Source organism: Crocuta crocuta, unplaced genomic scaffold (genome assembly GCF_008692635.1).
Source record: "Crocuta crocuta isolate KB4526 unplaced genomic scaffold, BGI_CrCroc_1.0 scaffold103, whole genome shotgun sequence".
NCBI lineage: Eukaryota > Metazoa > Chordata > Mammalia > Carnivora > Hyaenidae > Crocuta > Crocuta crocuta.
The window spans coordinates 710,465-735,580 of NW_027529192.1; the positions used below are offsets into that span (position 1 = coordinate 710,465).

General features: G+C 37.8%; 1 protein-coding gene across 1 annotated transcript in view; it reads right to left on the minus strand.

Annotated features, from left to right (window-relative positions):
* COG5 (component of oligomeric golgi complex 5) overlaps positions 1–25,116 on the minus strand; it is a 297,454-nt gene that overhangs the window by 74,403 nt on the left and 197,935 nt on the right. The window contains exon 10 of the mRNA XM_077758336.1: positions 12,978–13,059. Within this exon, the coding sequence (XP_077614462.1) occupies positions 12,978–13,059 (82 nt within the window). The remainder of the gene's footprint in view (positions 1–12,977; positions 13,060–25,116) is intronic.

Consider the following 25,116-nt stretch of genomic DNA (forward strand, 5'->3'; position numbering starts at 1 on the left):
CCCCACCAGCCAGGAGCCCGCGCAAAGCAGCGGACCGGCCCGCGAGCGCAGCCCTCCAGGGCGAGGTGGAGCGCGGGGGGCCTGGCGCGCAGGTATTTGGCGCGCACGGTCTTTCTATGCCGCGAGCAGAGGTTTTTCTGTCTCGGGCTCTCTCTTTTTCCCCTCACTCCCCTCAGAGGGGGATCGCCTCCCACCCTGGAGTCTCCGATCCCGGCCCGGCTTCATCTTCCCCAGTTCGCACTCACATTAGACGGCTTTCTCGGGGTGGGGGGGGGGAGGTTCTGCGTCCTTTTTCTCCTAATCTCTCGGGTTTCGTAAGGTTTCCGATGGCTTCAGATCTTTTCCGGGTGCGGCACGGGCGCGAGTGCACGTACGGAGCTGCCGACTTCTCCGCCATCTTGCCTCCCAAGCCCTATACTTGGTTCTTTGATCCATTTGGAATTTACCCTGATATGTGAATAAACTGGGGATTTTTTTTTCTCTGAACTTTTTATTTTACTTTACTCTTCAATTCTGAGCTCTTGAGCCATTTCTGTAACTAGTGGGTCACATTTATCCATTCAACAAATCCTCATGGAGGATTTAATTAAATATCTTAGTCTCATGTTTGTTTTCTTCTTTTACCTCAATGAAAACCGCTTCATATTTTATAACTGGCAGGCTCATTGCAAAGGACCAAATACATAAAATATAAGGAAAAAAAGTAAAAGTTAATTTGATATTCTACAATAATCATCCCAACAGTTTTAAACCACCCTCTCATGTCCCCGTTTCTCATACACACATACTGTTGTTTGTTTTCTAAAGGTACTTCATATTTGGATCTCATTTACCTTTTAAGCGCTTACTGTTTTCTTATTTTTACTTTTTGTCTTCAGATTTCCTATTTCTTAACGCATTTAAATATTAACACTTTAGGTATCCATTTCAACAGAATGTCAATTATGTAATAAGCACTGTGCTCTGTGACAGGAATTTAATATGGAACAGAGGTACACAGATAAGCTTTTTCTAGAGCCTGGTGGAAGATACTGACAAGCAAGGAGGTAAGCCATTATAATACAGTGGGATAAGCACTAAAATTGGGGACAGAAAAGTACTTTACAGGAGAAGACGGAGGGTGTCATACCCATATCTGAGCAAGTATATGGGGAAGGAGATATCAAGGAACACTTCATTTCTTTTTTTTTCCTTTTTAAATTTTTTTTTTATTTTCAAATAGTTTATTGTCAAATTGGTTTCCATATAACACCCCGTGCTCATCCCCACAAGTGCCCTCCTCCATGCTCATCTCCCCTCCATCCTCTCCCCCCCACCCCCATCAGCCCTCAGTTTGTTCTCAGCATTCAAGAGTCTCTCATGGTTTGCCTCTCTCCCTCTCCCCCACCATTTCCCCCCTTCTTCTCCCCCACGGTCCTCCGTTAAGTTCCTCCTAATCCTCCTATACGTGCAAACATATGGCATCTGCCCTTCTCTGCCTGACTTATTTTGCTCAGCATAACACCCTCAAGGTCCATCCACGCTGCTACACAGGCCAGATTTCATTCTTTCTCATTGCCATGGAGTATTCCATCGTATAGATAAACCACATCTTCTTGATCCATCCGTCTGTTGATGGACACTTAGGCTCTTTCCATGTTTTAGCTATTGTGGAGAGTGCTGCTGTGAACATTGGGGTACATGTGTGCCTACGCATCAGCATTTCTGAGGAACACTTCATTTCTAAACGGAGACTGGGAAGATGAATGTGAGTTATCCGGGTGAAGGGAAGGATAGAGACGTGTTTCGGGTATTTGTAAACACTGAGAAGAAAGAGGGTGATTCCTTCACAAATTAAAACTCCAGTACAGAGATGAACTACTAGAAAGGAAAAGAAATGAGTGAAGAGCTAAGAAGGGACCAGAAAGGTCATGTCATATTGGGAAAGTACCCAGGGAGAAAAGGGGAAAGAAGAGTGGAGGCAGGCCTGGGCCCCCACTGTGCTAACTGAAGAAGCTATTAACATTTCAATAAACTCAAGCCCGGCCCAAGCAGAGAGCCTCTGCTGGAGAACAAACTAGCAGAGCTTTTAGTGATCCATGGGACTAGAGTAAAAATTGTGACACTGAAGGATGCTGAACCCCAGGAGCCCGTGGAAAATTTACTGCAGGGTGCAGTTTCAAGGGGAGCTGGGGAAGTAGGTCTACGACTTCCACGAGTAGGGTAAAACCTCCTTTACGCTGTGGAAACACACCACAGGAAACAAACCTGCCACAAACACAGGCAGGTCTGCCTTCCCAGGAAGACGTTCACCAGATTCTGAATGAGGTGAACGGTTAGAGATTTGTCTGGAAGCACGCAAGTGGCAAGGCTAGATCAGACGCGACATTTCAGGGCTGAGGAGATAAAGAGCCTCTAACCTCTCAATTCAAAGCCTGGGAGAAGCCAGCCCAAGAAAGGAAGAGTCAGGGACAGTTGGAGTATTATTAAAACTGCAACTACCAGAATCCAACTCAATCCTAGAATGAACGGACACGACTAGCCTACATACGCGCAACTAGACTGCCAAAGGGGGAGAAAAGAAACTAATACAAATAATTCAGAATATGTAAATAAAATCTTGTGAATCAGAAAGAGAGAATTCTACAGAAATGAAACTTTGTAAAAGAGAGTATCTACAAGGCCTATAAATATTTGGAAAAAAATGAATATCGGTATCGTTAATCACTAAAGAAATAAAATTAAAACCACGACGTGATTTGATTAACTGTCCACTGTAATGGTTAAAGGGAAAAACACGGACAGTACAAATGTCAAGGATACGGGACCCAGTGGAAGCACAGAAGTGCCGCCAGGGAGTTTAATTTGGTGCGACACTTGAAAACTCCTCGGCAGTAACTCGTACAGCAGACCCTATGTGAACTCCATTACATCCTGTGTTCATTTCTGTAGCTGCGGCAGCAAATTAACACAAATCTGGGGGCTTAAAACAACATAAATGTATTATCTTGCAGACCTGGAGGTCAGGAATACAAATCTGGTCTAAGTTAAAGTCAAGTTCTCAGAACCTCTGGATTCCTTCTGACGGCTCTGCAGTTGTTTTCCCCGGACTTTCCCACCTGCTTAGACCTCCTGGCCGGGGCTCCTGTCAGTTGTCACTCCGACTTCTGTTCCAAGATCACACTCCCTCCTCTGACTCTCCTGCCCCCCCCTCCCCCTTGCCCTTTTGAGACCTCTGTGAATATACTGGGCCCACCTGGATGATCTAGGACAGTCTTTCCATTATAAGACTCTTCAGTCACATCTGCAAAATCCCTTTTGCCGTGGAAGGTGAAACATGCAAATCTCTATGAGGCCTATTATTCCGTCTACTCCACCTATTTTCCCTTCCCAAGTTTATTCCCAATTAAAAAAAAAAAGGACAGCTTTGTCACAGTAGCATCACTTAAAATGGCTCAAAAATGGGAACCCACCCAAATGCCCACCAATGATATGGTAGACAGATGTATCATGATATGTTCACAGAATGAACATTTGACTACATCGAGAATAACCTACAGGCGCATCCAACAGAGAGGACTGCTAAGCAAGAGACGTCAGACAAAAAAACATTAGAGTATAAACTGGGTATTTTTATCTGTATAAAATAATTTTTTAAAAACTCTATGTCATTAGAAATGAATAAATACTGTTAGGAGAAGGGCAGGCAGAAGCGAGGGGGCCTGAGGGGCCTTCTGATGTTACCTCGTAGGTAACACCCATTTCTTGCTCTTGATTTGGTGACATAGCTATACTAAGATATGAAAAGTTCATCTAGGTGTATAATTATGGTACTCCTACTCTTTCTCTATGAGTGTTATACGATAGTAAATGAAATTTTAAAATAATAACAGGAGCCAATGAAAAAATTTTATTTTTTTTAATTTATTTTTTTCAGTTTTATTGAGTTATAATTGACTTTTAATACTGTTTTAGGTCAAGGTATGCAATATAATGACTTGATACATATACCGATAAAATATTTTTATTAGAGAACTACATGATCAAATGTGTCCTTGCGAAGAAAGTCTCCAAAAACTTAATTGATGGCTAAGACTCACCTTCCTCCAGGTTATATAAACTTTTAGTACTTCCTTAGAAGACTCCTCTCAAGTTCTCAGCAAGGAGCTATTCATTTCCTCTTTTGGGCAAGCTCCAAGTTTTCATCTTTATATGCTAAACACAGGGTGCTTAGGATGTTCCCTGGTGTTAGCTCATTAGAACTCTACAGTGAAAGCATGCTTCAGTTGTAGGGCTCAAATTCTACAAGGTACTGTACGTGAGGGTGTGAGATGTATCTCCCCAGTACGTATATTTAAGTTGCACATTAACTTTTAAGAAATCTATCACAATAAAGATTTCACTTAATATAAACATCATTCTAACATTTAAAAAATCTACAATAAAAGAAAGTACTCGCAGGTTCTTATCCCCCTATTTCTCAGGACAACTAGACATCTGATTTATCACTGTATTTTTAAAAAGGTGAAGGAAGTGAATTTCAGCATACATTTCAAGTATTCAAGCTTTCTCAATCTTAAACCATGTATCTCTATCTCCTCAGGGTAACTCTTACTCACACTTTGTTTTCCAAAGCACTACAGACACATGCCATGTAGCTCTCTTAGTTGTATGAATCATCTCCTTGAGTTCCTTAAGAGTTTTGAGAGAATAATGCTGCACAAAGGGTTTAAACATTTTTTTAAAGATTCACTTCCCAGAATATTTCAAACATTGGTTTTTGTTAAGTTCTTAAGCTTTTATAAAAGGACACTGGCATTTATTCTTGATTCCTTTGTCTTTTCCTGTCTTCCTCTCAGTCAACAAGCGTTTATTGAAGTCCTACAGTGTGTCAGATACTTTTCTGGCCATTTAAAATACTGCTATGAACACTTAGGCTCTTTCCATGTTTTAGCTATTGTGGAGAGTGCTGCTAGGAACATTGGGGTCCATGTGCGCCTATGCATCAGCACTCCTGTATCCTTTGGGTAAATTCCTAGCAGTGCTGTTGCTGGGTCATAGGGGAGTTCTAATGGACGAATGGATCAAGAAGATGTGGTTTATCTATACGATGGAATACTACATGGCAATGAGAAAGAATGAAATCTGGCCTCTGTAGCAACGTGGATGGACCTTGAGGGTGTTATGCTGAGCGAAATAAGTCAGGCAGAGAAGGGCAGATACCCTATGTTTGCACGTATAGGAGGATTAGGAGGAACTTAACGGAGGACCGTGGGGGAGAAGAAGGGGGGAAATGGTGGGGGAGAGGGAGAGAGGCAAACCATGAGAGACTCTTGAATGCTGAGAACAAACTGAGGACTCATGGGTATGAGGGGGAGGGGGTAGATGGGCATGGAGGAGGGCACTTGTGGGGATGAGCACTGGGTGTTATATGGAACCAACTTGACAATAAACTATTTGTGTAAAAAACAAACAAACAAACAAAAAACCCAGAAGTAGTTCCACCAGGCCGCATAGAGATTGCTACTTGGCTGAAACCCTTTGAAATGTCTGAACAGGAAACTGTGGCTGAACCTTCTCGGTGTCATATTATCAGCTGAGTACACTCTTCAGTGTTCAGCCCAGTTCTTGCAGCACAATTGCCTCTGGGTCTTGATTTTAAAGCTAATGTGAAAGAGTAATCTGTATATTAGACTGGTATGTTCTGTAATTTCTACTACAGTTACACTCCAATATAATTGTGCAAGTAGTAGAAATAGAATCCTCTATAACTTGGCATGCCCACACAGAATCAAAATAAATATGTTTTCTTTAAAAAAAAAAAAAATACTGCTATGAGGGGCGCCTGGGTGGCTCAGTCAGTTAAGCATCCGACTTCGGCTCAGGGCATGATCTCGCGGTTCGTGGGTTCAAGCTCCCAATCGGGCCCTGTACTGAGAGCTCAGAGCCTGGAGCCTGTTTTAGATTCTGTCTCCCTCTCTCTCTGCCCCTCGCCAGCTCGTACTCTGTCTCCGTCTCAAAAATAAATAAAAGTTAAAAAAATAAAATAAAATAAAATACTGCCATGATCGAAACAGTATTTTGTGTCTTATGGAGATTACATTCTAATGGGGGGAAGGAGATCCAGAATGATAAATAAATAATTTATAAATAAAACAGATAAGAGCTATGAAGAAAAATAAAGCAAAGGGAGATGAGGCATTCTGGGAAAATCATCAGATAACCAAGAAGAATTATGTTTTAATTTCAAAGAGTTTAAAATGGTTAATGTTTATTTTGCTTGTTTCTACTGAGACTTAAAGGAAAAAAAAGTGTATCACAACCCAACAGTTTCCATTACCTAGAAAGTACAACACAAAAGTAACAAAGTTTAGAAGTCATTTTGGAAATAACTTTCACCCATAGATAATTCAAGCAACAGATTTCCTACAGAAGCTATTTTGAATTTTCAAGGCGACAAGTACAAGCCCCTTTTCTTTTCAATAAAGTAAATTCATGGTCTTGGAGTGTATTTTATTCTACCTATTAGAACTTCTTTTTACTAAGCATGAACATCATTTATAAATCAGAAGGAGCATGTTCCTGACTAGGAAAATTTCCCTTTGGATATTTTCTGCCAAAATATTACTTACTCAGACACTCTGTTACACTGTGTATAGGCTCCGTTCCCTGGCGCCCCCTGTCTGTCCTACAGTGCACCTCAGGGACTGTGTGCTATATAAATGGAAGGGGCTTTACACACAACGCTGGAGTTCTCCCCAAGAAGTTATTAAAGTAATAATGCTATCAGAAGTAACAAATTACCCTGAATATGAAATATTAATGGAATTTTCTGCCTAAAAACACGGTATTTCCTTTCAGTAGCTCCTTTGACTGCAGAAGCTAGGCCGGTCCCATAACGTAAGAACTGAAAACACCTCCTGGCTTTGGTAACTGAGTGGGCGGCCACTGCTTACTTTAATGAGAACCGGCTCAGGACCGTGGTGGAGGACAGCCAGCGGCCCCTAGCTGAGAGGCCAACAGTATGGAGACGGAGACAAAGCAGTGCCAACTACTCTCCTGAGAAGTCCGAATAAAAACAGGAGAGATGAAACAGTGCCTCGAAAGAAACTCTACTTTTGTTTTCGTTTCTGCTAAATGAGAGGAACGTAGATAGCTTTCCCATCTGAGGGGCGGAAATCCAAAGAAGAGGAGAAATGGAAAGTGGAACGAAGACACCTATGGATGGTGCTGCTGAGCGGAAAGGGTAAACAGAGCAGGCAGGCAGCCGTCAGAAAACAGGGCAGTTCTGTCACACTCAGAGACCCCCAGGGAGAAAATAAGGCTTTTCTTTGCAGAGAAGGTACAGGCTACTGAAAGAGTTTCCTAATGACACGAGAGATTCTGATGACCCAGGAGAGAAGGCCAGTCACTGAGAGGGAGCAGCCTGGGAAACAGGCGAGCATGTAAAGAACACCAGGGGCTTGTAATGCTTCGTTTAGGACCGTAAGAAAGCAGATGACCAAAGAGAGGTAAATGACAGTACCATCAAACACCCCCATAGCATATAATACTGGGAGATGTGCTTTTAATCACTGCTCTTAAAACGAGATGAGGCACTTCCACTTCCGGCCAAGGTGGAGTAACAGAGACCAGAATTAACTTCCTATCTGAAACCACCAAAAAAACAATAGAAAAAATACACGAAACGGTGGTTTTTAAAACACCATGCTTTAAAAGACATCATGCAATTAATGACAGCGATCCTTGAGAGACAGGAAAGAAGAGGTGAACTCTGTGACCACCCCAGGGTCACCGGGTCACCGCTAACCAGCCACAGTAACTCCGTTCTCCAGCCACCAGCAGCTCAGGCCAAATGCCTGAAGCCACATGCTCCAAACAAGCCCTCAAGCCCAGGTTTTGACTGGTCTGATGCAGTTTACACACTGGGCTAACCCTGCAGCTGACCTCGGGATCATTATCCTAGAACCGTAATAACAACAACCCCACCGACCAGCCCATCACAGATCCCACCGCGTCCATTTAGGGGAAGAAAAGAGGCAGCCCTCTAGGTCCCAAAGCCTCCTCCCCGCCTTCCTTCCGTGGGAAGGCCCCTCCGTCAGCTTCTTTTCCAGCCCCATAACTTCCGTGACCCCATAAAGCCCTGAGCACGAGACCTAACTGGGGAGAAGGTGCCTTTACAGCACGAGCTCCCCTTCTCCATTCTCTGGCCACCGAACAAATCATGTGCTTGCCGTCAAATACTGTTTTGTCATTTGGCTATTCAGCGAGAGGTACTGAGTAGGGAAAGAACCTATCACCTTGGTAACAAGAGCCTATTTCCTCCCAGAGGCTTCCAGGCTGCGGCACTGGATGGGGAAGGAGACTCCTCTCCCCCTGCTGCCCCCAAGGCCAGGAAAAGGGACGAGACTCGAGTTCACGGGACAGGACACCAGAGAGAAGAGACGTGCTCAGAAAGGTCAACTGCAGAGGTCTGCAAACGGTCCACGCCGAGTAACCAGCGAAATGTGACTCGGCATGCATGTGTGAGGGAAGTTCCAGAGTCTGGGGGAAGAAACCATGCAGGATCAGAAATATACCTGTTACTCACACAAGACGGGGAAGAGTGCTTGTCCTTGACAGCCAGGCCCGGGAACCTTGTAATTCAGAGCATTATGTAGAGTACTAAGAAGAGTGTTACCTCAGTAGAGGAAAATAATTAGCTCTACACTAAACCCTGCTCAGGTTTTTCTAATACATCTTAAAAGCAAGATTCAAGAAAACCAAATTGTTTCTAAGTAACTTGACAGTATCTAAGAACAAGAATATTTAAGGAAGAAAAGGTATCCAGTACCAAACAATGTAAAGTTCATCTGATACCCAGTCAAAAATTACGTCATGTGCAGAAAAGTAGGAAAAAACTATTTGTAAGAAAACTCAACCAGATCCAGAATCGGCAGATATGACTGAATTAGCAGACAAGAACATCTCCTTTGTAGCTCAACCTCTACTCTTAATTTCTATGTGATTTGTTGGAAGAAAGTTTTACTCATACAATGTCTACTAAAAATATGCTATGTCAACCAATAATGAACAATACTGTAAGGTACAAATGGTTGAAGGTTTGAAATCTCTGAAGTATACTACAGGCTATTTTCTTTGATAAATTCCAGTCACTGAGAGAAGAAATCATCAAAACAGAAACTGAATTTATGTACTAAGTAAACAACTCTACAACATCAAAACATTTTTAAGTGACAAAGTACATTTCTAATAAATGCTTTAAAAACATACCTTGCAACAGCTTTTTACATGTTTTCTTTTATTCTATCTAAAAACTGAGGTTTTAAACCATAAAATACCTCGGAATAAACCTAACCAAGGATACAAGAGACCTGTATGATGAAAANCTATTTTGTAGGTAAATTTACATCTTTGCATTTTCTTACTGCTGTATTAGTAAATGTTATTCCATTAAACATAATTGACTTATATTGTGAAGAGTTAAATATTGAAGAAAACTTCATGGTGATAATTATTTTCATGAAAACCCACCACTTTCATACATGGTATGAGAAACTATTAAAAGGCTGTATTTACATAATAATACTTACGAATATTTGAAAAAACTACCTCCTAAAATAATTCATAAACTTTAAAATTCAAACAAATTCGTCAGCCTCAAAATGCTCATTTAGTGGGAGAACTTAACAATTACTAAATCAAAGGTTTAGGTATATAGATACTTCTTCACTACTCTTAACTGTTCTGTGTTTGGAAAGATAATAAGGTGGCATGCAGCTAAAATACCGCTTATGGAGAAATATGCAGCACAAACACTTCAACTAGAAAAGGACGGTTTGAGTCAATAATCTAAACTTAACCTTAATAAACAAGAAAATGAGCAAGTCAAATTCAAAGCAAAGCAAAGAAAATATAAATAATAAACACAAGAGCCAAAATCAGTGAAAGTGAAAACAGAGAAAAATCAATGAACCCAAATGTTGGTTTCTGAGAAGATAAATAAAATGAATAAACTTCTAGTTGTAATTATTAGAAAAAGAAGAAAGTAATGATATCAGGAATAAGGTACGGAACATCACATCAGATTCCACACATATTCACAGGGTAATAAAGAAGCATTATATGCAACTTTATGTCAATAAACTACAAAACTTCAATGAACTGGAAAAGCTCTTTGAAAAGACATAATAAACTACCAAGGCTTACTCAAGAAGAAATAAATGGAACAATCCCTTATCTAACAAAGAAGATGAATTTGTATTTAAAAATCTTCCCACAAAGAAAATTCCATGCCTACATGACTTCCTTGGTGAATTCTACCATTTAAAGAAGAAATAATGCCAATTTTACATATACTGCTTGAGAAAACTCAAGAGGATGAAATACTTCTTAACTTTTTCTCAGAGGTTAGCATTACCCTGATACCCATACTAGAAAAAGACATTAAGAAAACTAAGGATCAATATTAAGCACACCCAAAAACTGTATTTCTATATCCTAACAATGAATAGTTAGAAGTAAACTTTTAAAAACACCATTTACAAAAGCATCAAAATATATGAAATAGTAATAAGTTTAAGAAAAGATTTGCTAGACCTGCATACTAAAAACTATTATAGCATTGATTAAGAGAAAATATAAAAAACCTAGATCAATGGGAAGATACATCACACTCATAGGTCAAAAGACTACGTATTGTTAAAATGTGAATTCATCACAAATTGATGACTCCGTAGACTCATTATGTAATCCTAATCAAAATCTCAGGAAACATTTTTATAGGAACAACAGCTTGGTTCTGAAATATATATCAAAATGCAAAGGGCCTAGAATAACAAAAATTATTTTGATAAGTTAAATAAAATAGAAGAATTTATACATTAGTGATTATAAACACAGACATGCAAAAAATAAAAATAAAAAATGCAAAAAAAAGACTCCAGAAATAGTCTTACACATGATTTTTCTGTAAGAGGGCCAGGTTAGTCAGTAGGCAGAATATGATCTTTCCAAGTATACTCAAAGAAATACCCTTACCCCTTATCTCATATCATATGCAAAAATTAACTTCAAAAGAACTTAGTAAAACTTCTAGACTAAAATATAGGGGGAAATACTTCTGGTCTTGGGTTAGACAAAGATTTCTTAGGTTAAAAAATGGAAACTATTAAAAATATGGATAAAATGGATAAGTACGACTTTATCAAAATTAATGTTTATCACGTAGAAGACACTGTTAAGAAAATGCAAAGGGAAACCACAGACAAAGGAAATATATTTGCAAAACATACATCTGAGAAAGGACTCTGGATCTATAATACATATAAAGATCTCTTATGACTCAATAATAAGAGAATAAGCAATAACTAAAAAATAAAAATCCAACAATTTTTTTTAAAAGCCCAAAATTTTGACAAACATGTGAGCAAAGAAGATACCTAATGAGCCTGTGAAAGTATGGTCATCATTAAGTCTTTAATCCAGTGGAAGTTAAAACCACAATGAAAATCCACTATGCATTCACAAGGATGGCCAACATTAAAATGACTGACAATATCATGAATATCATAAGGATACAGAGCAACTGGAATTACCGAATATTGTTGGTGGGAATGTAAAATGGTACATCTATCTTGGAAAATAGTTGAGCAGTTATCTACAAAGTTAAACATACACTTATAAAATCATCAAGTAATTCCACTCATGTACTTTCCCAAGAATGAATACCTATGTCTACAAAATACTTCTACATGAACAACAGCAATAGCTTTATTCATAATAACCCCAAAGGGGAATGGATAAACAAATTGTTCTATAATCTATATAATGTAATACTAATCAGCAATAAAGAGGGACTATTGATATATGCAACAACATGGATGAATCTTATAATAACTATGCTGATATGAAAGAACACAGCCTGTACGATACTTGTTTTTACAAAAGTCTAGGAGAAGGTAACTTTTACTGACAGACAGCTGATCACTAGTTGCCAGGAGCCAAGAGGTGATTACAAAAGTATATGCAGGAAATTTGGAGGGGGGTAGGGGTGATTTTCTGTTTCTTAATTGTGGTGGTAGGTAAAAGGATACAATTGATTGTCAAAAAGCATATAATTTTCTTATAATTGGTAACTTTTACTGTATTTAAGTTATATCTCAATAAGTTGACCAAAATAGATACCTCACACAGAGATATGCACAGCATTCTCTATATTGTGTAATCTGTAGAAGTAAATGGAAGAATAGTCCAAAATAAACCCTCTAAATTCTATGTGGGCACACGAATGGGGACCCTCCCTGCGGGTACTGCTTTGCTGCATACTTCCTTAGAAACAGAGGTAGGGAAGCAGCTAGTGAGGTCTATTCAACTCTGGCTTGCCAGGGACTAAGTAATGTCAGCATCTACTAGGTACCTTCACAACATTTATATATAAAAATTTACACAGAGACTCCTAAAACACTTTATATGGTCAGTGATTAGATAGTGCCATTATTTCATGACCCCCCCCCCTCCAAAATAAGTAAACAAACAGATTTGGGGGATCATGTTTGAATAAGCAACTTTTAATTCATGATGAAGGTATTTCATCTGTTCACTCTTCAAATCCTCATTTTTAATAATAAAAAAACTATGAAGTCTTAGCATTTTGCTTTTAGTTAGAAAATAATTCTATAAGCATCAACTAAATTTTTCAACATTAATTGCTTTACACCCTTTACATAAGAAAACTTCAGAGGTCCTCTATGTTTGAATTATGGAGTATTCATTCATTCTTGTGGAGAATTTTATTCCACATACTCATTATAAAAAATATTAAAAATTAACTTACCGTGTATAAAATTGAATATATGGCTAGCACAAGAAATGACAATTAGCCAATGAGTTTTAAAAAGATGTGTTTTATAAACCAGTAAAGCAAAACTTCTTCACATTAAATTTTAAAGTAAATGGAAAATGTTGAAGTTAAATTGTCAATTAAATAGCATACTTACAATCTGTTGCCGCGCGAAACTGAGAAGAAAGCGCTTGAGTAACTGAATTCCAAAAAGTGTACAAAATTTCAGATTGTCCATCCTGTGACCCAAAAAGGGGATGTATTCATTATTAAGAATTGTAATGGGTAAGAAGATATGACATTAAAATTTTATTCCAAATGTATTAATTTTTTTTTCCAAATGTATTTAAATGAAATTTTCTAAACCATCTAACTATCAAACAATGGCATTATTAAGTAACTGAATAGGAACATACATTATGACTCAAATCATGTCTCATGTTCAAGTAGTCAGGCATCATCCTTCTCTGCTACTTACTAGCTTTATGAACCTGGGCAAGTTTCATCATTCCGAGCCCCCTTTCATCTGTAAAAAGCTGAGGATAACAGTACCTACATTTCATTGCGGTATTACTGTACGATTAAAAAAGGTTACAAAAGTGTTGTAAAGTTTACAAAAGTAAAGTCCCTGACATATAATAAGCCCTCAGTGAATTTAGTTATTTATTATTACAATTATTATTACCATCTTCCTTACACATATAGAAGATAATTGTGTGACCATAACAAAATGAAGAACAAAGCAAGCTTAGACCAGGAATGTCCCCAGAAACTAATTTACCAGTTACAGAGAGAACTGCCTCAAGTACAGATAGGTAAAAAAAAATTTTAAGTCACAGGAATTACTATTACTCAGCACAATACTTCACTCAACTTTGAATAAATGTTTTAGAAAGTAATTATTAAAAAGAGAAACATTAGTTCAAGTATAATTTGTTAAAATAAGACAAAGTACTTTAAAACTGTTAAAACAGATTCACACTTCTAGAAATTTTACCAAATACTTTTAAGGTATTTCTATAGGTGTGGTGCATGATATCAAGTTGCCAATATTCTAATTTTGAAGTAGAGAAGTGCCAATTCATCTGGTTAGCCCTAATAACAAAAATAAAATATACCTAATATTCAAATATGTTCTACAAAATGAGAAGACTCTTTAATTCTGTTTTAGTTTTGTACTTGCAACAAATGAAATTCCAATTTGCAAGGTTCTAAATGAAAAAAATGACCAAATGAAAAGTACTGATTTCTCACTTTTTTTTTTTTTTAAATATTTTTATTTATTTCTAGGAGAGAGAGACGGCGTGAGCAGGGGAGGGTCAGAGAAAGAAGGAGTCACAGACTGAAGCAGGTTCCAGGCTCTGAGCTGGCAGTCAGCACAGAGCCCGACGCGGGGCTCGAACCCACAAACCGTGAGATCATGACCTAAGCGAAAGTCGGACGCTTAACCGACTAAGCCACCCAGGCGCCCCTGATTTCTCACTTTTATACCTACATTTATTTCTGTGTTCAATATTGGTTTCTTTTTTAATGTGAATTTGCTTTGAATTCAACTGAGTACTGTATATCATAAAAAAGGCAAATCAAAGGGCACCTGGGTGGCTCAGTTGGTTAAGCATCTGACTTTGGCTCAGGTTATTCACCTCACAGTTTGTAGGTTCAAGTGCCACATTGGGTTCTGTGCTGACACCTCAGAGCCTGGAGCCTGTTTCAGATTCTGTGTCTCCCTCCCTCTCTGTCCCTCCCCCACTCATGCTCTCTCTCTGTCTAAAAAATAAATCAACTATTAAAAAAAGGCAAATCAAACATTGTTCATTACTTACGTAATGATCAGAAAATAGATTCAGATTCTCAAGACTTTTTGTAATATGTATATTATATAGTAAATGTATATCATACATCTTAAAGTAAATGTTTTTATATTAAACTTTTATAAAATGACATTAACAGAATGAAGGACAAAAGCACGTGATCATTTCAACTGTTACACACGACATCATGTGACAAAATTCAATACCCCTTCATGATAAAAATCACTCAAAAATCTTGGAATGGGAAGTTACCTCAATATAATAAAGGCCATATATGAAAAGCCCATACAGAATAGCAAAATGTTGAAAAACTGAAAGCTTTTCGTCTTGATAAAGAAAATCTGATGACTATAGACCTACTTGTACACACACATACATACCCTTAGGAAGGAAAATTTAGGTCAATCTTACTTAAGATTACAAATACCAAATTCTCAGATATGAAAGCAAATTGATTTTAATAGGATATTAAAACAATTATTTGAATTATCTAAATAGGTTGATTTATGTCTGCAGTGTATCATTTAATATTAGGAAATCTATTAATAGCTCAATGTCTCCAATATGGAAATCTACAAAATAACGTAGTTAAGTGAATTCAAAGCAATTAAAACTCTTTTAATAAAATGCTTAATACCTAGTCCTCAATTTTTTTAAAATTCAGAGAAAACAATAAATAAAACTGTGGTAAAAAACCACAAATTTACTCATAACTATTTTTAAATGTACAGCAGTATTAACTGCATCTAGAACTTTTTTATCTTGGAAAACTGAAACGCTATACCAACCGAATTCCCCTTTCCTTCCCCTCCCCCCAGCCCCTTGAGCAACCACCTATCTACTTCATTTTCTAAGCATGTACTTCCTTTAGTATACCTCATATTAAGTGGAATCATAGGTCTTTTTTGATTGGTTTATTTCATTTACATAATGTCAAGTTTTATCCATGTGACAGGGCTTCCTTCTTTTTTAAGGCTGAATAATATTCGTGTGTTGTGTATGTATGTGTGTGATTTTCTTTAACTATTCATCCGTGGATGGGCGCGAGGACTGCTTCTGTCGCTTGGCTATCATCATGAATAAGGCTGCAGTGAGCAGATACCCCTTCAAGATCCTGTTTTCAGTTCTTTTGGATATACATCTTCCGAAGTTGGATTGCCAGATCATATGGTAATTCTATTTTTAAATTTCTGAGGAACTTCTCTTATTTTTCTCAGCAGCTGTACCATTTTGCATTCCCATCAACGGTGCACAGGGGTTCCAATTTCTACACGCCCTCACTAATACTTGTTGTTTTCTGATGAGTGCAACATGACATCTCATTATTTTGATCTGCATTTCCTGATGATGAGTGACGCTGAGCATCTTCTCATGTGCTTGTAGGCTATATGTGTGCAATCTTTGGAGAATGTCTGTTGAAGTCCTTTACACATTTTTAAATAGAGTTTTGTTGCTGTGGAGTTGTGGGAATTCTTTTTATATTCTAGACATCAATCTCTTATCTGATATATGGCTTACAAGTATTTTCTCCTATTCTGTATGTTGCATTTTCATTCTGTTGATTGTTTCCTCTGTCACACAAATCCTCAAGTGTGATGTAGTCCCACTGATCTATTTTTGCTTTTGTTGCCTGTGATTTGGGTGGCTTATGCCTGAAATCATTTCCAAATCCAATTTCATGAAGCTTTCCCTCTATGTTTTCCTTTAGGAGTTTTATAATTTTAGGTTTTACATTTAGGACTTTAACTCATTTTGAATTTCTGTGTATGGTTGAAGGTAAAGGTCCCATTTTTTCCTTCCAGTTTTTCTCAGCATGATTTGCTGATGAGACTAGTAACAGAAAATATGTGTGACCCTCTTATTCTATATATCATTGTGTGTTTTATTTTATCTTAATATTGTCACTATTACTTTTAGAAATAAGTGTTTCTCACTCGGTTTGGCTTTTATTCTATACTCTTAGCTTTTGATGTGACTCTTATCAATAACACTTATTTTATTTTTAAATACAATTTGTCTTTTAATAAGAAAATACAAACCAAATATGTTTACTTAATAGGTTGTTCTTGCTTTTATCATTTTATTTTATGCTTTTTTGGTATTTCCTTTGTTTTCTGTGTTTGTTTTGTGGATTATTTTTGCTTGCTTTTATCTCCCCTAAAAGATTTTTCTTGTATTTCTTTCGGATGTGTCATTATTGCTATAATTAACCATAAACTCATTAGAGGTAAAAAAAAAAAAAATCATAGAATTACTGAAACAGATTTCTAGAAAGAGTAGAAAATCTTCAAGGCTTTAGAGAACTGCTAAAATAAACAAGAAAATTCTAATTCCTTGACACACCTTTTTGAAAGAAAATACTTGAGTCCCAAATAATCCGGTTACTTCTTCCTTCTTAGTGACAAGTCACTCAAAACTTGAAATCCATGAAGTATATACTTTTATCTTAACCAGAGCACCCAGATAAAGTGTCTATACTCTAGAATATACTATAGAATGTATATAAACCTTGGCTAAGAAATTGGCATTTTCTGAATGTGCATCATGTAACTAACAGGCACTATGGACTGTTACCTCGTTTAAACCCTGTAACAGCCACTGAAATGTAAACTCCAGGAACGCAGGGAAACATTTTTGTCTGTTTTACCACGGTAATTTCAGCACTGAGAATGTGACCCAGACATAAAAAAACACAAAATAAATATTTATTGAAAGAATGATATTGAAAGTTATTGAGTATCTCATAAGAAAGCTATCTTAGTCTCTTTCTAGAGAGAAACAAAAGCTCAAAAAGATATGGTGACCTGCTTAGAATGGAAACAGGAAGTAGCAGAACTGGGATTTGATCTAAATTCTGTCTGATATATTAAAACTATTATTCTCCCTTAACTTGACTTACAAAGCCTTTATGACTTGAATTTCTCAGCCTATTTCTTGTTTTGCACCACTGAGGTCAAAGATTCAACCACACCCAAACCACACTCAAATTCTTTCAGGTTCTTGAAGGTTTTTAGTCTCTCTTAGTTATCAGCTTTTAAAACTTGCACCTTGAGAATTCAGCTTAGGTATCTCATTTCTTGGTTCCCCTAGGTTTGACACACTCTGTTATATACTTCCATAGCATCTCATCTCATATTCCCCATCATAATGAGACTTTCCTATGTAAGTAAAGAAATAGAATAATGACTAAGAAGAGGAACTCTGGAGCCAAAATACTGAAGTTAAAATCCAAACCCTACAAGAAATGGGCCCCCTCCTCCACTGCTGGTGGGAATGCAAACGGGTGCAGCCCCTCTGGTGAACAGTGTGGAGGTTCCTCAAAATATTAACACTAGAACTCCCCTGTGACCCAGCAATAGCACTGCTAGGAATTTACCCAAGGGACACAGGAGTGCTGATGCAGAGGGGCACATGGACCCCAATGTTCACAGCAGCACTCTCCACAATAGCCAAAACATGGAAAGAGCCCAAGTGTCCATCAACTGACAAATGGATCAAGAAGATGTGGTTTATCTATACCATGGAATACTCCACGGCAATGAGAAAGAATGAAATCTGTCCATGTGTAGTAACATGGGTGGACCTTGAGGGTGTTATGCTGAGCGAAATAAGTCAGGCAGAGAAGGACAGATACTATATGTTTTCACTTATAGGTGGAACAGGAGAAACTTAACAGGGGACCACGGGGGAGGGGAAGGGGAAAAATAGTTGGAGAGAGGGAGGGAGGCAAACCATAAGAGATTCTTGAATACTGAGAACTGAGGGCTGATGGGGGTGGGGGAGAGGAGAGAGGGGGTGATGGGCATGAAGGAGGACACTTGTTGGGATGAGCACTGGGTGTTATACAGAAACCAACTTGACAATAAACTATGAAAGAAAAAAAAATACAGACCCTACCACTGACTGTGACTGTGGATAAGTTACTTGATTTCTCTATACATCAGTATCCTCATCTATAAAATGGAAGGAAACCCATTTCATACATTTATCATGAAGATTAAATGGATTAATTCTGATGAAGTGCTTAAAACATGCCTGGCACAGTAAGCATTATATAAATACCTGTCAACATTGCTAACACTATTTATAATATATAATTAAAATAACTAATATGTCTCTTTGTATCTCTAGTGACTGCCACATAATACTATCTACTATTGCTGTGATGCTTAATTTTATAAGTCACCTTGACTGGCTACTGGATGCCCCAGGTATTTGGTCAACATGATTCTGGTTGTCTGTCAGGGTGTTTCTGGATGAGCTTAACAGAAAAATGGGTAGACTGAGTGAATGCTCTCCCCAATGTGGGTGGGCCTCATCCAATCAGTTGAAGGCCTGAGGAGAGGAACAAAAGCTAAGAGAAATTCCTTCTTTCCTCAAGGTGGAATATCAGTGTTTTTTTGGTTTTTGTTGTTTGTTTTTGTTTTCCGGCTTTATGACTCAAATTAAATGAGTGGTTCTTCTTGGGTCTTGAGCCTACAGACTTTTGGGCTGGAACTATATTATCGGCTCTCCCTCAGTCTTAAGCCTTGGGATTCAGAGTGGACACGCACCATCAGTTCTCCTGGGTTTGCAGCTTACTGAGTGAGATGTTGAGATTTATCATCCTCCAAAATGGTGTTAGTCAATTCTTTATAATAAATCTTTCTCTTTCTGTATGTGCGCGTGCGTGCGTGTGAGAGAGAGAGAGAGAGAGAGAGAGAGAGAGAGAGAGAGAGAGAGAGCGCTCTCTTACTGATTGTTTCCCTGGAGAACACTTACACAGCTGTTGAAAAAAATCAATCAATCAGTCAATTCTAAGAACTTGTCATTCTAAAAGCTAGGGTCAGTTACTAAAGATGTATACTGAAAAGCATTAGCAATTGCTGGAATAAGAAAGGACTTGAAAAGTGCTTATTAAGTTTAAAAAAACAAAGATGAGGTAGATTCAGAGAGATGGGAAAATTGTAGGAGATCATGATGAAAATGTAGATTTTGGGGTAGGATATTACAACAAAGATTTATATATATGTGTATATATACTTCTGTGTATGTATATGATTATATACTATCGTATTATATAATTCTGCCAAAATATAAAAATATTAATTTTACTTATCAAAGAATTATCAAAAATTTTATTGTCAAAGCCACAATATATTACAAATATAACTACCTGCAAAAAAAGGAATATATAAAAACATAAAAAATCATTTTACACTTTCAAATCAAATTAGCATGTTATGTGATCGCTCCTAAGTATGTTGAAATAAAATTAATTCTACTAGATTATAATAATTTGACTAGATTTCCACTGGGAAGATATCTGCTATTAATCTACTTGCAATCTACCTCCAATACCATCTTACTTTTTTAGTCCATTTGGGTTGCTGTAACAAAAATACCATAAATAGGGTGACTTATAAACACCACAAATCTTTTTCTCACAGTTCTAGAGGTGGGAAGTCCAAGATCAAAGTCCTGGCAGATTCAGTGTCTAAGTGAGGGTCCCGCTCCTTACAAATGGCTATGTTTTCACTGTAACCTCACATGGTAGATGAAAGGAGCTAGTTCTCTGGGCTGTCTTTTACAGTGAAGCCTCTACCCTCATGACCTAATCACCCCCTCAAGACACCCCCTCCTAAGAGCATCATCTTGGAGGGGGCAGGATTTCAACATATGAATTTTAGGGGGACACAAGGATTCAGACCATAGCATTTTCATTAAGTTTAATGCAGTCATGTTATCAGACCATTTTTGATAAATGTTTGCAACTTAAAATAACTCTTGGCCTATTTCTTAGTTATAAATAGAAACAATAGTATAATTCTAAAACTTTAAAAAGGATGAAAGTTAGACCTTTGGCAGAGACCAATAAGCTGAAAATAAAAAAAAATCAGATGTATTTTAGAAATATAGATAATATAAGAGCGCCTAGCTGGCTCAGTCAATGGAGCATGCGACTCTTAGTCCCAGGTTTAGGAGTTCAAATCGCGCGCGCGCGTGTGTTTGTGTGTACAGGAATTCTAAAATACTTCTGTTTGGATGAATCTGTTATTCAGTATTACAGCTTGGTCTTTGACTGCTTTTGTCATTAATTTTGACCTAATTAAATATAAAGAGAGAAACTCAGACTGACAATACTTGAACAAAATTGATTTCAGAGCAGATAAATACTCACGGAGCCTACCATAGATTTTCTTGCTAAAATATATTTGATAGTACCTTACTGTACACAGTTATAAGGTCCAAACCTCAAATGAATATTCTTGTATTAGTTGTAGTAAAAGGCTATGGCCTCTGAAACAGATAACCTTGACTTACACAAAGGGATGCCATTTGTCGGCTCTGTAGCCTTGAGCAGGTCCTTCCTCTTTCTGAGCTTATAAACTACGTAAGCAAAAGGAAAAATAATAGTTTACAGAATTTACTTCTTAAAAGTATTTTTTAACATTTATTCATTTTTGAGAGAGAGAGAGAGTGCGAGTGGGGGAGGGGCAGAGAGAGAGGGAGACACAGAATCTGAAGCAGCTCCAGGCTCTGAGCTGTCAGCAGCCTGACGTGGGGCTCAAAACCCACAAGCAGTGAGATGATGACCTGAATCAAAGTCAGATGCTTGACCGACTGAGCCACTCAGGTGCCTCCAGAATTTACTTTTATGAAGAGTCAGGATATTTTGGGTTAGACTCCAAGGAAGATTTGACTCACCATACAGATGGGAAGAAGAAATGAGGAGAGCGCATTCTAGTAAGAGGGATGAACAGAGTATATAGAGGTGAAAAGCATTTTTTATTTGAAGATTTTGAAATTTTTAAGTAATCTCTACACATGGGGCCCAAACTCACAACTGCAAGATCAAGATCTGCATGCTCTCCCAACTGAGCTAACCAGGTTCCCCACGAAAAGCATTTTCTATTCTTTGAATGCATTTTGAGCATTCAGGAAAAAGGGTAGTGGTAAGGATGGAAAGTAAGACAAGAATCAGATCAACGGGTGCCTGGGTGGCTCAGTTGATTAAGCATCCAACTTCAGCTCAGGTCATAATCTCACAGTTGATGAGTCCGAGCCCTGTGCGGGGCTCTGCGCTGACAGCTCAGAGCCTAGAGCTGCTTCGGATTCTGGGTCTCCCTCCCTCTGCCCCTCCCCTGCTTGTGGTCTCTCTCTCGGTCTCTCTCAAAAATAAAGAAAAATAAATCAGGTCACGAAGTGTCTTAATTTATTGTATAGATATCAGTGAACTATTTGAGGATTTTAATAATACCATGACTAAACTTGTGTTTTTGGTAAATTACTCTGATAATAACAGTATGTGGGATGTTGGCAAGCCTGCAGGTAAGATCAGTTATTCTGCTGAAAAAAAAGTAGGCACAAGAGGCTTTACTGTGGCAGCAGGAGAACTGACGGGGCTTGATGAGCAATGAAATATACTTATGAAGGACTAGACCTAGATATTTTTCTATAGGACTAGGAAGATGGAAGACCGATCAACCAAAATGGAATTTGAGAAGGGGCAGCAGGTGGGCAGAGAAAGATCAGCTCATATGGATTTCTGCTTCTAGAACCTATGGAGCACCCAAGTGAAGACTATCTAAGCTAGTAAATATGAATCTCTTGCTTAGGAACAAGATCTAAGCTGAGGAAACAGATTTAGGTGTTACCAGCATTTGGAGGTTTTAGACACTGTTAGCATGTGTGAGCTTTTCTACTGATTGCGTGTAGCGTGAGAAGAAAACAAGGTTGAGGATGGGACCCAGGAGGACAGTATTATTTAAAAGTTAGGAGAAGAAATAACCCAGAACGGAGAGACAGGAGTGGGTGTATACAGTCACAGAACAACGACAAGGCTGCTCACAAGCTGGCAGCTGCTGGAGCTGGGTGATTTGCCAGTCACTGTCCTGCACTCTGGCTCTCTACTTTGGTGTATGCTTGAAATTTTATAAATAAAATACTTCAAAAGGAGAGGTGGGTGAGAGAAAAAGAATCACTGAAGGGTTCTGAAAAGATGCAATGTCCGTGACGGGGGAAAGCATGAAGCAGAAGAACAGCCATGACCTTGGAGGACTGAACTAGAAGGATGTAGTAGTGGGGTCACCAGAACGAAGTCAGCAAAGAACTGTCTGAATGCAGGAGAAGCTTGATTTCAGTGGTTTTGAGAAAAACAGAAATAAGAAAATAGACACACAAAGTAGCTTACTAAAACCCGGGTGTGAAAGGAAAAAAAATATGTAGATGGAGAGAGAGGACCAAGGATTTCATTTTAATTTTGGTTTTGGATGGTAGGCCCTTAAGGAAGAAGCCAAGGCTGCTATTGGAGAAAGCGGAGAATCTTCTAGAAGAGTGGGAGATGTAAACTATAAAACAAAAGTTGAGGGATAAGTCTGAGAAAAAAAGAGGTACAATCCAACTCAATCTTTGAGACACAAAGAGGTGAAGATCAGTTCACATGAAGAGTTTACAAGTTGGTGTGCTTACTGAGAGAAGGTCAGAGGGAAGCAGAGGGCATTAAAATCAAGAGAGAAGAGAAAGTAGATCTAGCAAAAATTCTGTGCCAGAGATCTCTGTAGAGAGATCATGTTGTGAATAAGAAAGACTTGATCAAAGAAGCCAAATATATATCAATTTTAAATGAGCTCTTAATCATCTTCTGGATTCAAAGCAGAGGGATCATGGTGAAGCAAGAAAAGGGAAAAAAAATTCTTTTACTGGAAAATAGCCTTCAGGGAGAAACATTTCGCTATGTCAATTACAAAAGAAGGTAGTCACAAATTCAACAGGGACTTCAGGATGAACACCACACAGCAAAATGAGAAAGCTTACACAACCAAAAGAATTTTAGTTGAAGTTGAAACTTGGCTCTTACATGCACACTGTTTAAAGAAAAATAGCAATATTTTTGGTACATTCTACCTTTTGTTTTTAAAAGTGGGGGAGTAGACTAAAGTAGTACTGGGAGACAGTGGGAGACAGTGAAAAGTAGTCAGATTTCAGATAACTTTTGAAGACAGAACAGATAGGACCTGACATAAAATATCCAGTTAAACAGAAAAACTATATATAAAACATTAACAGAGATGAACTCTGGGTGATAGGATTAAATATGGTGACTTCTTCATTCTTTTTAATTTTTTGGATGGGTAATTAGATAATCTAACTTAACTCTCAACAGAAGAATAAATTCTTGGTGTAAAATATTCAATACTGAAATACATACGGCAAAAATTTAAAGTTCCTCTTCAAACTCAAATCCCACACTCTGCCCTAGAGATTACTGTTAAACTACAGTGAAAAAGGGTTTTAAAACTCTTTCTATATAGTTTATTGTAGTGTTTCTCAACTTTTTTTCTTTATTGCCCCTACAAGGAGAAAACGAAATAATTGCAATACAAATATAATGCTTATATAAGTATAACGTACTTATTTAAATTTAATTTAGTTTCTCACTAATAAGAGAAATTAAATACTAAGGAATAAAATTTTGTAGGGCAGGGTTGAACTCTTGAGGCCACAAACCATTATAATATCTAAGGTGTTTTTGTGCCTCCCCACTCCCCATAAAACAAAACAAAGCAAAACAACAGAACTATTTCTTTCTCTTGGGATCAATATTGCCCTTGATGAGAATGCACTGTCTACTGGTATTTAGAATTTCAAATATATCTACTAGGGATCGTCCTCTCCTTAAAACCGGTACCTTGGCTTCGGCTACCCTATTCTCTTTGGTTTCATCTAGGATACGCCTTGCTGTTTCCTCTGTTAACAGTTTCCCAAAGTCACTGAAAGGAAAATATTTTTTGATACATGCCCTAAAATACATTTACTTATTTGTTTAAAATTACACAAGTCCTACAGTGTTAAGATATATATGATATAAAATATATGAGACAGTTTAAAGGATAAGATTTTTTAAATACATGGGTAGGAATTATAACTATCTTTTCCTATGTCACACTGCTTATACCACTTGGGAAAATAGTGTTCTGTATAATTTTATTTTATAAGTTGGATTTTCTTTGGACTCTGTCTAGGTACAGGTCTTTTCTCTCTCTAGCCATTTTCATCCATTACCATGGCTTTGATTGCCATGTATGAGCTGATGTCTCTCAAACTTATTTCTCCAGCCCAGGCCTCTCTTCCGAGCTTCAGTTTCACATGTAAGTTGCCTACCTGACATCCGCATTTGGATATCACGTGAACACCTGAATACAGAGCTCATCATCTTTCCTCTTCAATAGGCTTCTCTATTTATGCTCCCAAATGAAATGACTCCTATCACTCAGAACCCTTGTCAAACCAGAATATTTGGTATCAACTTCTTGTCCATCTCACCATTTCTAATCTATTACTAAAATGTACCAGTTTTAGCTCCTAAATAATTCTCAAGTCAGTCCATTTCTCTCTATTGTTACCACCATCAGCATTAATCATTGGTACAGGCCTAATTATGTCTCCACAAAATTCTTATGTTGAAATCCTAAGCTTCCCATAACAGAACGTGACCATACTGGG